The 16,755-nt window shown below is 50.3% G+C and overlaps 1 protein-coding gene across 1 annotated transcript; it reads right to left on the bottom strand.

Annotated features, from left to right (window-relative positions):
• Positions 1 to 1,178: 1,178 nt before the first annotated feature.
• Positions 1,179 to 16,018, bottom strand: LOC122212715. Its single transcript, XM_042926674.1, has 3 exons — positions 15,615 to 16,018; positions 15,050 to 15,418; positions 1,179 to 2,179 (listed from the first exon to the last, which is right to left on the bottom strand). Exons 1-3 carry the CDS (start codon positions 16,016 to 16,018, stop codon positions 1,882 to 1,884), a joined length of 1,071 nt encoding a protein of 356 aa, XP_042782608.1. The 3' UTR covers positions 1,179 to 1,881.
• Positions 16,019 to 16,755: the final 737 nt, after the last annotated feature.

Raw genomic sequence — 16,755 nt, forward strand, 5'->3', positions numbered from 1 at the left:
CAGGCCCTATGCTGACAGCTCAGAACCTGGAGCCTGCTTCAGATTCTGTGTCTCCCTCTCTCTCTGCTTTTCCCCGCTCACGTTCTGTCTCTCTCTCTCTCTCTCTATCAAGAATAAACATTTAAAAAAAAATATTAGTAATAAGCAATCAATCATCAAGAAAAGGAAAACTATAGCTAAGAACACAACACCCATAAAAAGAAATGGTATAAATAGACTTTGTGAAAATCAATTCCGCTTATCTGCCCACGTGAATACCAATAGTAAGATAAGTTACAGAGTAAGAGACAACATTCACAAATTGCATAACCACCAAGGGACCTGCATCTTGAATATGCTAAGAACCCTCAACAGTCAATAGGAAGAAAGGAAACAAACCTCCATCAAACAAGCACAGCCTTGTGTAGTAGACATCCTATCCTTGAGGTTATAGACACATTAGTTACTGACTGGAGAAGACTCTTCACACCATCGACTGTCAGGGAAATTCAAATCAAGAACGCAACAGATGCCCTATACACACATCCCAATGGCTCAGGTAGGAACAACTCTGACAACAACATCCAGGTGAGCATCCAGCATACGTGGGGCCTCAAACAATGCAGGAAGGTTGACAAACAAACACCAGGTCTGGAAAACCGTTGGCTGTTGCTTATGAAATTATACATGGATGACATAAAAAGGAACCTGGAAATACCACTCCCGAGTATTTGTCCCTGAAGAATGAAATCCCATGCTCAAAAAATAAATGGTGTGGGGCGCCTGGGTGGCTCAGTCGGTTGAGCGTCCGACTTCAGCTCAGGTCACGATCTCGCGGTCCGCGAGTTCGAGCCCTGCGTCGGGCTCTGGGCTGATGGCTCTGGGCTGATGGCTCTGGGCTGATGGCTCTGGGCTGATGGCTCGAAGCGTGGAGCCTGGAGCTTGCTTCCGATTCTGTGTCTCCCTCTCTCTCTGCCCCTCCCCCGTTCATGCTGTGTCTCTGTCTCAAAAATAAATAAACGTTAAAAAAAAAATTAAAAATAAATAAATAAATAAATAAATAAATGGTGTGTAAAGATTTACAGCATCTTTCTTAGTGTTAGGAGCTCAGAATAAGGCAAAAGCCTTTCTATATATAAAGGAATAAACCAACTACGAAAATTCCATCAATGGGAGGCTTTGCCAGAGAAATGTGACACTACTGATGCACACCTGAAATCAGGTGAAACTCAAAGACATGATGTGGAGGGAAGGGCGGTAGTCCCATAATTACAGAGGTGGTGTGACCTGGGACATTCACACAGCCAGACCATGGTGACAGTGGTTTGGTTGGGCATTCCTTATCTCTTTCTTTCCCAAACCACATGATGAGATACTCTGCTTCATTTGACAGCACTCCTATGTTCAACCACCCTCTGATGTATGGAGTCTCCACAGACTGAACCCTACAACCTCGCACTCCTCTGAATGGAGAGTAGTTGAGACCATAGTCTGATATGTGTTCTGACAGGAGCTGTTCCCTCCACTGTCCCTGGCTCTGGCTCTCTCCTGCAGGTGAGGGGGAGTAGGTTAGGAATCCTCCACTGAAACCATCTGTCTCCTGCACCTGACTCTCCCACAACATGAGGCCCAGACCTTCTTCCTCACACTTAGCTGGAAATGAAGTCAGTTCTATAGGAACAGATTTGCTCCTTGGATTAGAGGATTACTCCATCTCCCCCTTACCCTGGGCAATACTCTGGGCAAAGGTCTGCAGCTGCAGGGCGTGTCGGGGACAAACAGGATTCCAAACAGTTTGGAAACTGAGGGCTCTGTTTAGGGGTGGCTGGCAGCTTCACTGCCTTGTGGCTTGCTTGTCCTGGTGGCATGAGACTCCTGCCATACAAGTCAGGTCTGGGGTGATCAGGTTCCCAGCATCCCTAGTGGACTGTGCCCAGGGCAGAGCTTCCTTTCTGGGAGTGGGGCTGCCAACAATGAGTGAGTCGCACATCTCAGTGGCACCTGCTGGGGCTTGGCCTCAACAGCAAACAGCTTAGGGTCACTGACATCCTGTCCCTCTGGGAAAGAGTCCTCTGAACAGGAGCTGGTCACCGGGAACCGTGTGTATTGGCTACAACAGTCTGGAGGGGAGGTTGCAGCCAGGCTCAGGGGCACATGCCTATAGTCACAGTTACTTGCACTGGAGTTTCTTCTTGCTGATCTGGGGTGGGAAAGGAAAAGAACATACCTTAGTTCAAATAGTCTAGGTATTCTTTCTGGTAGTATATTTTCTGCAATAAATGCTTCTTCATGGGCTGTATGCCAACATGGCCATTTGCAGGCACTATAAATACATTATTTGAGTTTTTCTTCAAATTCCAGTTAGTTAACATGCAATGTACTATTACTTTCAGGTGTAAAATATAGTGATTCAACATTGCAATACAGCACCCAGTGTTCGTTATGAGCGCTCCCCTTAATCCCCATCAACTACCTCCCCATCCCTCCACACACCCTCCCCAGGGTAACCATCAGTTTTTCCCCTATAGTTAAGTATCTGTTTCGTGGGGCTTACGTGGTTCCATGGGTTAGGCCCACGACTCTTGATCTGGGCTCTTGTCTTGATCTCATCATTCCTGAGACTGAGCCCCACTTTGGTTTCTGCACTGACAGCACGACGTTTCCTTGGGATTCTCTTCCCATCTGCCTCTGCCCCACCTCCCATTCTCTCTCTAAATAAATAAGTGAACATTGAAAAAATCGCCTATTTCTTGGTTTGCCTCTTCTCTCTTATTTGTCCCTTTGCCCATTTGTTGTTTCTTAAATTCTACATATGGAGGAAATCATATATTTGTCTTTCTCTGACTTATTTCCGTAAATATAATACTCTCTAGGCCCATCCCTGTCCTTAACAATAGCTAATGTCATTCCTTTTACGGCTGAGAAATATTCCAGTGTGCGTGGACGGGGTTATGTAGATATACCACGTATTCTATACCCATTCATCAATCAATGCATACTTCGGCTGGGTTGTTTCCATAGCTGGGCTGTTTGTGACATAGCTGCTATAAACATAGAGGTACAATTCCCTTAAATTAGTATTTTTGTATCCTTTGGGTAAATACCTAGTAGTGCATTTGTTCTATCGTAACGTAGTTGTATTTTTAGCTTTCTAAGGAACCTCCATGCTGTTTTCCATAGTGGCTGTGCCAGTGTGCATTCCCACCAGCACCTCCAAAAGGATCCTCTTTCTCTGCATCCTCACCAACACCTGTTGTTTCTTGTGCTGTTGAGTTCAGCCTTTCTGACCAGTGTGAGTTGATATTTCATTGTAGTTTGGATTTATATTTCCCTGATGAGGAGTGATGTTGACCATCTTTTCATGTGTTTATTGACAATCTGTAGGTCACATTTGGAAAAATGCTTATTCATGTCTTCTGGCCATTTTTTAATAGGATTATTCAGTTCTGGAGTTGAACTTTATACCATATATAGAAACCTTAAAGACTCCACCAAAAAAAACCCCGCTAGAACTGGTACAATAAACCTGTAAATTTGTAGCATACAAAATCAACATATAGAAATTTGTTACATTTCTATACACCAATAATGAAGCAGGAGAAAGAGAAATCAAGGAATCAATCCCATTTAAAATTACACCAAAACCATAATATACTAGAAATAAACCTAAGTAAAGAGGTACAAGATCTGTACTCTGAAAAGTCTGGGACATTTATGGAAGAAATTGAAGAAAACACAAAGAAATGGAAAAAATATTCCATGCACATGGATCAAAAGAAAAATCATTGTTAAATGACAATACTATCCAAAGCAATCTAGACATTCAATGCAAATAATTCAATTTCCTGTCAAATAATACCAGCATTTTTCACAGAGCTAGAACAAATAACTCTAAAATTATCATGGAACCACAAAAGACCCCAAATAACCAAAGATCTTGAAAAAGAAAAAAACCTGGAGGCATCACAATTCTGGATATCAAGCTATATTACAATGCTGTAGTCATCAAGACAGGATGATACTGGCAAAAAAAAAAAAAAAACACATAGATTGATGGAAAAGATTAGAAAACCCTGAAATGGACACATCACTATATGATCAACTAATCTTTGACAGAGCAGGAAAGACTATCAAATGGAAAAAGTCCCTTCAAAAACTGGTGTTGAGAAAACTGGACAGCATCGTGAACTTGTAATGAACCTGGACCACTTTCTTACAGTACACACCAAAATAAATACAAATTGAATGAAAGACCTAAATGGGAGACAGGAAACCATCAAAATCCTAGAGGACAACACAGGCACCAACCTCTTTGACCTTGGCCAGAACAAGTTCTTACTAGACATGTCCCCAGAGGCAAGGGAAACAATAGCAAAAATAAACTATTGGGATCTCATCAAGATAAAAAGCTTCTGCACAGCAAAGAACAAATCAACAAAACTAAAAGGCAACTGACAAAATGGGGGGAGATATTTGTATGACATCTCAGACAATGGGTTAGTATCCAAAATCTATAAAGAACTTACCAAACTCAACACTCAAAAAACAAATAATCCAGTGAAGAAATGGGCAGAAGACATGAATACATATTTTTCCAAAGAAGACATCCAGATGGCAAAAAGACACGAATAAAGATGCTCAACAACACTCTTCATCAGTGAAATATAAAGCAAAACCACAATGAGATACCAACTCACACCTGTCACAATGACTAAAATTAACAATTCAGAAAACACAAAATGTCAGCAAGGATGCAGAGAAAGCGAAACCCTTTCGCACTGTTGATGGTAATGCAAACTGGCGCAGCCACTCTGGAAAACAGTGTGGAGATTCCTCAAAAAATGAAAAACGGAACTATCCTGTGATCAAGCAATTGCATTTTTCCAAGGATACCAAAGGTATCCAAAGGATGCCAAAATGCTGATTCGAAAGGGCACGTGCATCCCAATCTTTATGGCAGCCTTATCAACAAAAAACAAATTGTGGAACAGCCCAAATATTCATCAACACATGAATGCATAAAGAAGAGGTGGTAAATATATACAATGCAATATTACTTAGCCATCAAAAAGAATGACATCTTGCCAATTACAATAATGTGGATGGAACTACAGTGTATTATGCTAAGTGGAACAAGTCAGTCAGAAAAAGTCAAATATCCTATGATTTCACACATTAGTGGAATATAAGAAACACAACATAAAGGAAAAATAAAATAAATCAAAACAGAGAGGGAGGAAACCAGAAGACACTCTTAAATACAGAGAACAAACTGAGGGGAAGTGGGGGAGGTGGGCTAAATGGCATGTGGCCATTAAGGAGGGCACTGGGTGAAATGAGAACTGGGTGTTATATGTATGCGATGGTTCTCTACATTCTACCCCTAAAATGAGTACTACGCTGTATGTTAACAGATTGAATTTACATTAATATAATACAAGAAAATTATATATAGAGAGAGACTGCCTCAAAATAGCAAGCTTCTGCACAGTGAAGGAAACAATCAACAAAACAAAAAAGCAACCTAGGGAATGGAAGAAGATATCTGTAAATGACATATCCTCAGGGTTAGTTTTCAAAACATATAAGTTTTTTTTAATTGTTTTCAAATTATCAGTAGAGAGTGTGTCCATGCAGTTCAGCACACTGTTGTGTGAGAAGCAAAACTCGTGTCTTCCACTTTTATATTGTGGTAAGATCTCACTGAACATGAGACCCACACTCTTCACAAAATTTTAACCATACATTACAGTATTGTTAATTACAGGGGTAATGATGTGGAGACCCCTCTAGAACTTAATCATCTTGCATAACACAAAATCATAGCCCTTGAGATCTACTCCTCATTGACCCCCCTGCCAGGCCCTGGAAACTGCCATTTCACTCTCCATTTCATTGTTATCAAAACCCAAATTCAGCTGCCTGTTGCTGGAAAGGTCAATGTTCAAAGTTTTAGTTTTGGTGGGAAAGAAATTTGAGCTATATTCAGAAGGCCAGCCACTGGGGAGAAGGCAAACTCTTGTCCAAACACCACCTCTGAGGTTTCTCCCTGACCCAGGGCGTTTTAAAGCAGTAGAGGGTACTTAAACAAGCAAGGCAGTGCCATGGTCAATACCATCTTTTGATCATGGGCAGACTCCATGGTGCAAGCTGCCAAAGTAACCTCAACTCCCCTCCATCTCCAGCTGAAGAGGGAACCAAACTACATGGGAGGAGACTGCCAGAGGCCAGGAAAGAACCCCCATAAGGAATTAGAGGAGAAAACCCCTGGGGCTCACACATGGTCAGCAGTACTTTCTCTTCTCCCCAGCTGGCATAAGAAAATACTAAAATACAACCTTGTAGTTCACCAATCATCACTCAGAATACTGACAAATGTTTTCCTCAGTGAACTCAGAGGAACCTTCAAAGCAAAAACCAAAAGGATCAAATGGCTTGCAAACTAATAGCCAAGGAGAATAAGACACACAAAACTACAAAGAGATTTTTAGCATCACCCCTAAAGGTAAAATTGACAATGTTTACCTCCACATCACAAGGAAGCAAAAGCAGTGGTCTCTGTAATGAGAAAAAGTAGTCATCCAAAGAAAGTGACCCAGCAGTACCACAGGACATGGAATTGGTAGAGAAGTTCAGGGTGATATAACTGCATAGCCCATATGCAAGTAGCTGGAGGAAAGATTGAAGGTGTTGACTAGAGCCATGCCTCTGGGTCCAAATCCCTACCCATGTCCATGTGACCACTCTTGACCATGGCCCACCTGCCTCTCCCACATCCACCCCAGCCGAACTGATGTGCAGGGTCACACAATGCCACATCCTGGGACTGTTGCCTAAACCCACAGGGGGCCCCCAGGTGCAGGGTGCTGGCCACCTGGCACAGCCCTCTATTCTGTCTGATGGTCTAGACCTGGCTTTGCTGAGGATCCTCCATTTATCCATTCTCACTGGCAGATGTCTCTGAGCAGGGGCATGAGGCTGGCAGAGGGCCAGGTCACCCTGAGGGCACCCCTCTTGCTGTTTGCACTCTGGGCAGTGCTGGCTCCTGTGCAGGGTTCTCAAGGGCATCCCTCATGGCGCTACGTCTCCTCTGAGGTGGTAATTCCCAAGAAGGAGCCGCACCACAGCAAAGGCATTCAGATGCCTGGCTGGCTGTCCTATAGCCTGCGTTTTGGGGGCAAGAGACATGTTATGCACATGCGGCACAAGAAACTCTTTTGGTCCAGACTCTGCTGATGATGACTCAGGATGCTCAGGGAGCCTTGCAGGTGGACTACCCCTTCATGCCTCCAGACTGTTACTACCTCAGCTACCTGGAGGAGATTCCTTTTTCCATGGTCACAAGTGACACAGGCTATGGCAGTCTTGAAGATATCATGAAGTTGGATTAACTTGCCCATGAAATGAGACCCCTCGGTGATTTCCAATCATTTGAACACTTTGTTTCTCAGATAGTCGCAGACATCTGTGCAATGGGACCTACTTATAACCGGGGATATAAGGAGGACAGGGGACCCCCTGTTCCTCAAGGAAATGCCAGTGCAGCCCCAAGGATCTCTAGTAAGTTCTGTTCATCCCATCACAGAATTTTCAAAGGACTTGCTTTCAGTTTCAAAACAATGTATAGTGTGTTAACCACGTGGAAAAAAGTGCCCAATTCCTAGTAAGGCTAGTTAGCTTAATTGAGTCAATATTTCATGCTATTGATGTAAGTTATTGGTTTCATGGTCATTTATAGTGAGAGACATCAAGCTCACACAGGCAATTATGTGTTGCATCAGAGCCCCTTTTTTTCCTCTTCAATAGTATGAGTGAAAGTATTTTCGATTTCTTAAAACACATTCACCCTTAATGTGATTTGAGATGGGCCCCATGAGGTTCATGGCAGTCCAGTTGTATATTCTATATGCCATCCACCAATGGCTTATATGCCATCATTCTGGGTTATTTAGGCAGACATTATTTACTCTTGTCTGTCATAGCAACACATCAGATGGCAAGAAATTGTGGCTTGTGCATTGACACTGATGAATGTGCTTGCCAAAAAAGGTCCAGCTGCCTTAGGACCCAACTAACTGGTATAATGGAAGCTTTCAGTAACTGTTCCTTCATTCATATGCAGCACATAATGAATTGTGGAACAGGCAAGTGCATGTTCAACACTGAAATGGTGCATTTAAATAAAAGCCTGACCCACTATCATTATGGAAACTACATAGTGGATCCAGGAAAGCAGTGTGACTGCGGCTCATTCAACCAGTGCTACAGCAATCTAGGCTGTATGCGTGATTGTATCTGAACCCCTGGGGGCAAATGGAATACAGGCAGATGCTATACAGACTGCACCAACTCCGCTGCTTGGACACCCTGCAGACCAATCGAAAATATACGTGATCTTCCAGAGTTCTGCCATGGGGTGACCTTGGCATACCCTGATGACTTCCATATGCAAGATGGAACCGGGTGCACTGAAGAGGGCTGCTGCTATCATGGAAACTGCACTGACCGCACTATTCACTGCCAAGAAAGCTTTGGCAGAAATTCTGGGAAAGGTGAAGATGTCTGCTATACCATAAATCACAAAGGCAGCCGACATGGACACCGCAGAACACCCCGGGGAAGTCAACGCTGAACCTGTTCCCATACTGGCGTGCCTTGTGGAAGGCTGCAGTGTAGGAATGTCACACATCTCCCTCAGCTGCAAGAACATGTTGGATTCCATCTGTCTGAGATCCAGGGTTCTGATGTCTGGGGCTGGATTCACAGCGTAGCACAGGAACAACCCAGATTCCTCATGTGAGAACTGGTACTTCCTGTGCTTCTGGATAGTTCTGTCGGGATACCTACTGCACTGGCAGTGGGGCTCAGCTGAATTATGACTGTATCCCAGAGAAATGCAGTCACAGAGGGATGTGCAACCATAACAGGAACTGCCACTGCCACACAGGCTGGGATCCTCCATGGTGCACGGACAAGGCACTGGTGGGAGCACAGACTGTGGACCCCTCCCAGAAGAATTCAGCCAGTCAGGCAAAGTCATGAATCCATGGTATATCTCAGAGTGGGTTTTGGTCACATTTATGCCATAATAGCTGCATTCCTCTTTGTTGTTTCTGGAAATGTCAGAACTATAAACACAGAGAAAGTTAAGGAAGAGATTTTTGGAGAAGACAATCCATAATTTAGCCTCCAGACCCCTGAACAACTATAGACAATGCATCTGGTGCATCTGTAAAAATACAGTATTGAGGCGGCACAGCTGACATCCACGTTTCCAAGGGTCTGCGGGAGACACAGGGGTCCTCAGGCACATCACAGCTCTGACACCAGGTCTCTCATGGGTCACCGACCAGCACTCTGAAATAAAACTTGAAAACTGCATGCTTGTGGCTTTTATGTAGTTTTTAAGCCTGTAAGAGCCCAAACTGAGCCTTAGTTTCTGGGAAGAGGACCTGAGTCAGAGCTGTGTCTTGAGCAGAAGTGTCTGGTTCCAGAATTAAGAGAAGTTGACACAAGCTCCTTTATTGGCAACTTCATGAGTTTTCTCCAAAACTATGCTGTTGTGGACTGAAAAGTTTCTCATTCTCCAGGTAATCTGTCTTCCCCCAGTCCCATGTGGGCTCAGGATAATGGAGGGCTACCACCCACCCATACTGCCTGTCCACACGGGGGTGTCTGCGGGCTGTGAGGGAAGGGGACTGCCATTAGGTTCCACCTAGCGCAAGCTGTGCCTCTCTGGAGAGCAAATTTCCAAATGTGGGAGACTGAGACCATGAGGCTGAAAGGAGCACCCCATACATCAATCAGAAAGGTAGGCACAAGTGTCTATGGATGACTCTGGCATCCAGAGGGAGACCGGGAAAGGTGAATCCCTGCTCTTTCTCTTGCCTACTTTTCAGTGAGTTTAACCGTAGATAAGAATCTGCCTAGGGTTCCCACTTTGGTTTCCCAAGCACCTTCTAGAATAACACAGAGGTGAGCCTGTGAAAGTTAGCGAATTCAGCCCCATCCGCTCCCAAGAAATCCTGTACTTGCTACCCTGTTTTCTATGTCCTGATCATGGCGAATGTGGGATGGAGGCCTGCCCTTCCCTGGGTCCTTGTGCCCTCTTGTTCCGGGCTCTGTAAGTCATAAATCCTGTGCTTCCATTTCCTTTGTTGGGGGTGTACTGAAACCCCACCTTCAGTCACAAGGGGCCCGCACATCTCATGTACCCCAAGCGAGAGCTCAGATGCCTAGGGAGCTGCCTGTCACCCACTGTGACTTGCTGTTGCCACTTCCTTCAGCAGGTCACAGTCTACATGTTCTTAATTCAGTCCAGAAGCTGAGTCCCACAATACATTTATCCCCAAGGATGGGATTGGGAGCCTAGCTGATGCCCCCCTACAATGCCTTAGACCTAAGAATGGCTCACTCATTCCTCACCCTCACGTCTCAGCTGCTGTGGGAAGGAGCTGGTGCTTGCTGGTGGTCTGTAGCTTTGATTTGGGCTTATGCCAGGTGTTGCCAGAAACCCTCACCCTAAATTATCAGTGCCATGAAAGGTCAGACTCCCTGCAGAGACCAACAAGCAGGCACCAGTCTGGGGGTACAGGGGTGTGTACTTCCTATTCACCTCCAAAGGAGGTGGACACCGAGGACAGTGTTCCTAGATTAGTGTTGAAGAAGACACCAGCTGCTTGGTCCACTGTGTTGCGGCCAGCACCATGGTGTTGTGCTTGATTAGCCAGGCCTAGCTAGTGATGGAAGCAAATCTACAAGGTGCATCATGGCACTCAGGGTGGAGGTCTTGGCCAAGGCAAGCTCCCCCTAGTGGCTGCAATCCTCGCTGCTGTCGCCAATGGCTCCCCACCTGTCAGGTATTGGGTGGGACACCTCAGTGTGGGAGGCCACAGAACATGACTCTGGGAAGAAATAACTTCTATCCCAGATTTCCCCTGTCACGATCCACTACACCTACATGTCCAAGGACCAGCGTGAGAGACAGAAAGGGTGACAGTCACTATACCATCATGGAAATGCAAGGCTTCCTGGAATCATTTGTCCAAAGGGAGGGAGACAAGGACATTGACTGGCTTTTGTGGGTCTTCGTCATTGGCTTCGAGCTGTTGCTTACAACGCTTGACATGCTGCAGCTGGCTGGATTGGTCCAAGACCGCTAAAGTCATCATTCACTGAAAAACTCAAAGTATCCACAGCCTGTTTACAGAGACACCCTAGAGGAGCCTCCAGACTTTTCACTCTATCAAAAGACCATGACAAGCACGCCAAGGCACAGTGCAGGAGACACAGACAGAAAAAAGGGGGGGGAAGTCTCTGAGGAAGATGCTCCCCAAGCCCCTAGAGCCCACAGAGGTAGGAAGAAAGAAGCTCTGATTCCTGGGACTTGGATTTTTATGGCATGGCAGCACAGGCCCACTGGGAGAGACCCAATCCACCTCTAAGATAGAATGGGGACAATTCAAAGAGTGTGGGGTTTTTGTTCTTTGTTTTTGCCTTGTGTCATGTGCCCAGATCCTTGACCATTTCCAACCTGGAGTAGAGACCCTTGACAACACAATCTAAGGAGTTCTTCATGAAGGACCACTCTGACCTTAAGTCTGTGCCATTACATGCACAGTGGGGGAACAGGACGACATAGGTGCCTGTCCACGTGACAAGAACCTGATCTCAGGACCCACTGTGGAGACTTCCGGCGGAGGAGGGCATGCATCCATGCTGATAAGAACCGGTTTCATCAGGACCCCCTGTGGAGGATTCCAGAGGACGAGGGCCCAGGTCCACACCGAAAAGAACCCGGTTTCGTCAGGACGCGCTGTGGAGGATTCGGGAGGACCCGGGCCGGCGTCCACACAGACAAGGACCCAGTCTCCTCAGGACCCTCTGTAGAGGATTCAGAGGGACGTGGCCCTGTGTCCACACTGACAAGAACTCAGCCTCCATAGGACCCGCTGTGGAGGATTCGGGAAGACGAGGGCCCGCGTCCAAACCAACAAGAACCCAGTCCCCTCAGGTCCCGCTGTGGAGACTTCGGGGAGACGAGGGCCCGTGTCCACACCGACAAGAACCCGGTTTCGTCAGGAACCGCTGTGGAGGATTCGGGAGGACCTGGGCTTGCGTCCACACAGACAAGAACCCGGTCTCCTCAGGACCCACTGTGGAGGATTCAGGGGGACGTGGCCCTGCGTCCACACTGGGGGACGTGTCCCTGCGTCCACACTGACAAGAACCCGGTCTCCTCAGGACCTGCTGTGGATACTTCGGGGAGACGAAGGCCCGTGCCCACCCCGACAAGAACCCGGTGTCGTCAGGACCCACTGTGGAGGATTCAGGGGGACGTGGCCCTGCGTCCACACAGACAAGAACCCGGTGTCCTCATGACCCGCTGTGGAGACTTCGGGTGGACGAGTGCCCACGTCCACACTGACAAGCACCCGGTCTCCTCAGGACCAGCGGTGGCGGATTCAGGGGTACATGACCCGGCGTACACGGACAAGAACCCGGTCTCCTCAGGACCCACTGTGGAGAATTCGAGAGGACGAGGGCCAACATCCAAACCTATAAGAACCCGGTCCCCTCAGGACCGGCGGCAGAGGATTCGGGAATATGAGGGCCCATGTCCACGCTGACAAGAACCAGTTTCATCAGGACCCGCTGTGGAGACTCTGTGTGGACCAGGGCCCACGTCTCCTCAGGATTCGTTGTGGAGACTTCGGGCGGACAAGGTCCCGTGTCCACACCAACAAGAATCCGATTTTCAGGACCCGCTATTGAGGATTCGGGAGGACCTGGACCTGCGTCCACACGGACAAGAACCCGGTGTCGTCAGGACCCACTTTGGAGGATTCAGGGGGACGTGGCCCTGCGTCCACACAGACAAGAACCCGGTGTCGTCAGGACCCACTGTGGAGGATTCAGGGGGACGTGGCCCTGCGTCCACACTGGGGGACGTGGCCCTGCGTCCACACTGACAAGAACCCGGTCTCCTCAGGACCCGCTGTGGATACTTCGGGGAGATGAGGGCCCGTGCCCACCCCGACAAGAACCCGGTGTCGTCAGGACCCACTGTGGAGGATTCGGGAGGACCTGGGCTTGCGTCCACACAGACAAGAACCCGGTCTCCTCAGGACCCACTGTGGAGGATTCAGGGGGACGTGGCCCTGCGTCCACACAGACAAGAACCCGGTGTCCTCACGACCCGCTGTGGAGACTTCAGGTGGACGAGTTCCCACGTCCACACTGACAAGCACCCGGTCTCCTCAGGACCAGCGGTGGCGGATTCAGGGGTACATGACCTGGCGTACACAGACAAGAACCCGGTCCCCTCAGGACCCGCTGTGGATACTTCGGGGAGACGAGGGCCCGTGCCCACCCCGACAAGAACCCGGTCTCCTCAGGACCCACTGTGGAGGATTCAGGGGGACGTGGCCCTGCGTCCACACTGACAAGAACCCGGTGTCCTCACGACCCGCTGTGGACACGTCGGGTGGACGAGTGCCCACGTCCACACTGACAAGCACCCGGTCTCCTCAGGACCAGCGGTGGCGGATTCAGGGGTACATGACCCGGCGTACACGGACAAGAACCCGGTCTCCTCAGGACCCACCGTGGAGGGTTCGAGAGGACGAGGGCCAACATCCAAACCTACAAGAACCCGGTCCCCTCAGGACCGGCGGCAGAGGATTCGGGAGTATGAGGGCCCGTGTCCACGCTGACAAGAACCAGTTTCATCAGGACCCGCTGTGGAGACTCTGTGTGGACCAGGGCCCACGTCCACACCGACAAGAACCCGGTCTCCTCAGGATTCGTTGTGGAGACTTCGGGCGGACAAGGTCCCGTGTCCACACCAACAAGAATCCGGCTTTTCAGGACCCGCTATGGAGGATTCGGGAGGACCTGGACCTGCGTCCACACGGACAAGAACCCGGTCTCCACAGGACCTTCTGTGGAGACTTCGGGGGGATGAGGGCCCGTGTCCACACTGACAAGAACCCAGCATTTCAGGACCCGCTGGGGAGACTTCGGGGAGACAAGGGCCCGTGCCCACCCCGACAAGAACCCGGTGTCGTCAGGACCCACTGTGGAGGATTAAGGGGGACGTGGCCCTGCGTCCACACAGACAAGAACCCGGTGTCCTCACGACCCGCTGTGGAGACTTCGGGTGGATGAGTGCCCACGTCCACACTGAGAAGAACCCGGTCTCCTCAGGACCCGCAGTGGCGGATTCAGAGGTACATGGCCCCGCGTCCACACTGACAAGAACCCGGTCTCCACAGGACCTTCTGTGGAGACTTCGGGGGGGGATGAGGGCCCGTGTCCACACCGACAAGAACCCGGTTTCGTCAGGACCCGTTGTGGAGCATTCAGGGGGACATGGCCCCGCGTCCACACTGACAAGGACCCGGTCTCCACAGGAACTTCTGTGGAGACTTCGGGGGGATGAGGGCCCGTGTCCACACCGACAAGAACCCGGTTTCGTCAGGACACGCTGTGGAGGATTCAGGGGAAGTGGCCCCGCGTCCACACTGACAAGAACCCGGTCTCCTAGGGCCCACTGTGGAGGATTCAGGGGGACGTGGACCCGCGTCCACACTGACAAGAACCAGGTCTCCTAGGGCCCACTGTGGAGGATTCAGAGGGACGTGGCCCTGCGTCCACACTGGGGGACGTGGTCCCACGTCCACACTGACAAGAACCCGGTATCCTCAGGACCCGCTGTGGAGGATTCAGGGGGACGTGGCCCCACGTCCACACTGACAAGAACCCGGTCTCCTAGGGCCCACTGTGGAGGATTCAGGGGGACGTGGCCCCGTGTCCACACTGACAAGAACCCGGTCTCCTAGGGCCCACTGTGGAGGATTCAGGGGGACGTGGCCCCGCGTCCACACTGACAACAACCCGGTCCCCTCAGCTCCCGCCAAGGGAGGAGCAGGCGAGGAGAAAGCCAGGCCCCGGGAAGAGGAGCTTCCGGAACCTGGAGGCTGAGGGGGGCGCTGTTCGCCAGACCCTGGGGGGAAAGGACCCTGCGCGGCTTCGTGCGCGGTGACACTGTGTCCCCCGCGGGGCTTACCTCACCGGCGCCGGGCGGCGGGGCCGCGCGGCCGTGTTCCTGCTCCGCGCCCACTCGGTTCCCGCCGCTGCCTCATGCGGTTCGCGGTCCAGGAGCGGGCTCCCCTGGCGGAGCTCGCACTCCCGCCGCTCTGGCCTCGCGGGTCCCTTCGGCCTCCGCGCGGGGCGGGGTGTCCCTCCCGAGTCTGCGACGGCGCCGTGGGGACTTCTGTGCGACACCCCGGAGCTGCAGATGGCTCCGGGCAGGACAGACGTGCTCACAGGGGCGGTTCCTCCGCGGCCAGGAGCACAGAGCAGCTCTCCGCCCCCGTGCGTCTTCCTCCCTTTCTGTCCCCAGTGCCCTGTCCTGGGACAGCAGGCCTGCCACCTCCTTGCTCAGATTTCCTCTGGGGCACGTCGTTCCTTCCGCCGCGGTTGCAAATGGCACCGTCTCTTCCTTTCTCTTTCCGACGGGTCGTCAGGAGCGTGCAGACGTGCACGTGGTGTGTGTGTGCTGCTCTCCTATCCTGCGAGTGTCCTCGTTGCTCCTTCCGTTGCCCTTGGAAATAACCCGCCAGTTATGTTACCAGCCAAAGTGGGTTTCTTCAGGAGTAGCGGAGAATTGCCATCCGGGCCCAGCAAGCTGTGGCAAAACCGCGCCCGAGCGGGGAGCACACGGAGACGAACGCTGTTTCGCGGAGAAGAGGAAGTTGGGAGCGTGGTTTTGAAGCGAAGTCCGCAGGAGGAAAGCAGGGCTGCAGGGGAGCAGGCGCCTCCCGGGCCCAGCTGCAGGCGCGGTGGGTTTCCTGCAGGGGCCGCAGGGCAAGGCTTCCCCTGGTGGGGCCTGAGCCGGGGGCTTCTCTCTGCGGAGGGTTCTAATCTTGGGTCTGTAGCCGTGGGTTTTTCCAGAGCCTGACCCTGGGTGGTGGGCTCCGCCTTCCAGCCTCCCCTCCCCGCCTCCCGAGTCCACTTCCGGGAGATGTCCCTTCATTGCTTTTCGCAGTTCTAACAGCTTCTTAGTGGCGTCTTGCGGACAACCGGAATTCCAAATCCCACTGCTTCCGCTGCACCCAGACACGTGGCCACCAATAGAACCCTCCCACGTGCCTCTGGCTCACGTGCTGCCTCCTGCAGGGCCCGTGGCCTCTCCGCCTGGGTGAGCTGGGTCTGGGCGTGGGCCTACGTCACAGCGTTTGACCCCTCTCTTGCTTCTATCGTGTGGGGCTGACACTGTTGTTTGCAGGAGTACCTTACTCTGTGATTTCAGACGTGCAGTGAACGTGTCACAGCAGCGCAAATACGCTTTACCTGGAGGCTCATTTCTTTACCGCGTTTGCCACTTCACACGAGATACTTTGGTGCGTTTTACCCCAAACAGGGACACCCTCCCGAGAAACCACCACAGAACCCCAAATGAGGAAATCCCTGCGTTGCCACATTAGACCCCAGATCACAGGCCCACTTCAAGTGTCCCCACCTGCCCCACTGTGAAATGTCTTTTCCCAATCTGATCTGGCTTCTTTTGGGGAAGTGCTCCTGAGACTTTCCCCTATCTGTGTAACCTGGGGGGATTTAAAGAGCAAGGTGGTTCCTGGGGCTCCTGGGGTCTCAGTCTGCTAAACGCCGAGTTCACATCAGGTCGTGATCTTGAAGTTGATGGGTTCGAGCACCTGCTTCTGGCTGTGTGCTAACAGCTCAGAGCCTACAGATTGCTTGAGATTCTGTGTC

The sequence above is a fragment of the Panthera leo genome (assembly GCF_018350215.1).
Source record: "Panthera leo isolate Ple1 chromosome B3 unlocalized genomic scaffold, P.leo_Ple1_pat1.1 chrB3_random_Un_scaffold_42, whole genome shotgun sequence".
In the NCBI taxonomy this organism is placed as follows: Eukaryota; Metazoa; Chordata; class Mammalia; order Carnivora; family Felidae; genus Panthera; species Panthera leo.

Bases quoted from the DNA above. Each gene is read 5' to 3' on its own strand.
- LOC122212715 (XM_042926674.1), bottom strand. From the start codon at position 16,018: ATGAAGGGACATCTCCCGGAAGTGGACTCGGGAGGCGGGGAGGGGAGG. The intron at 15,419-15,614 runs GTAACATAACTG...AATCTGAGCAAG, and splicing joins GAAGAAACCCACTTTGGCTG to GAGGTGGCAGGCCTGCTGTC. The intron at 2,180-15,049 runs GTAAGCCCCGCG...TTCCCACCCCAG, and splicing joins CGCCGCCCGGCGCCGGTGAG to ATCAGCAAGAAGAAACTCCA.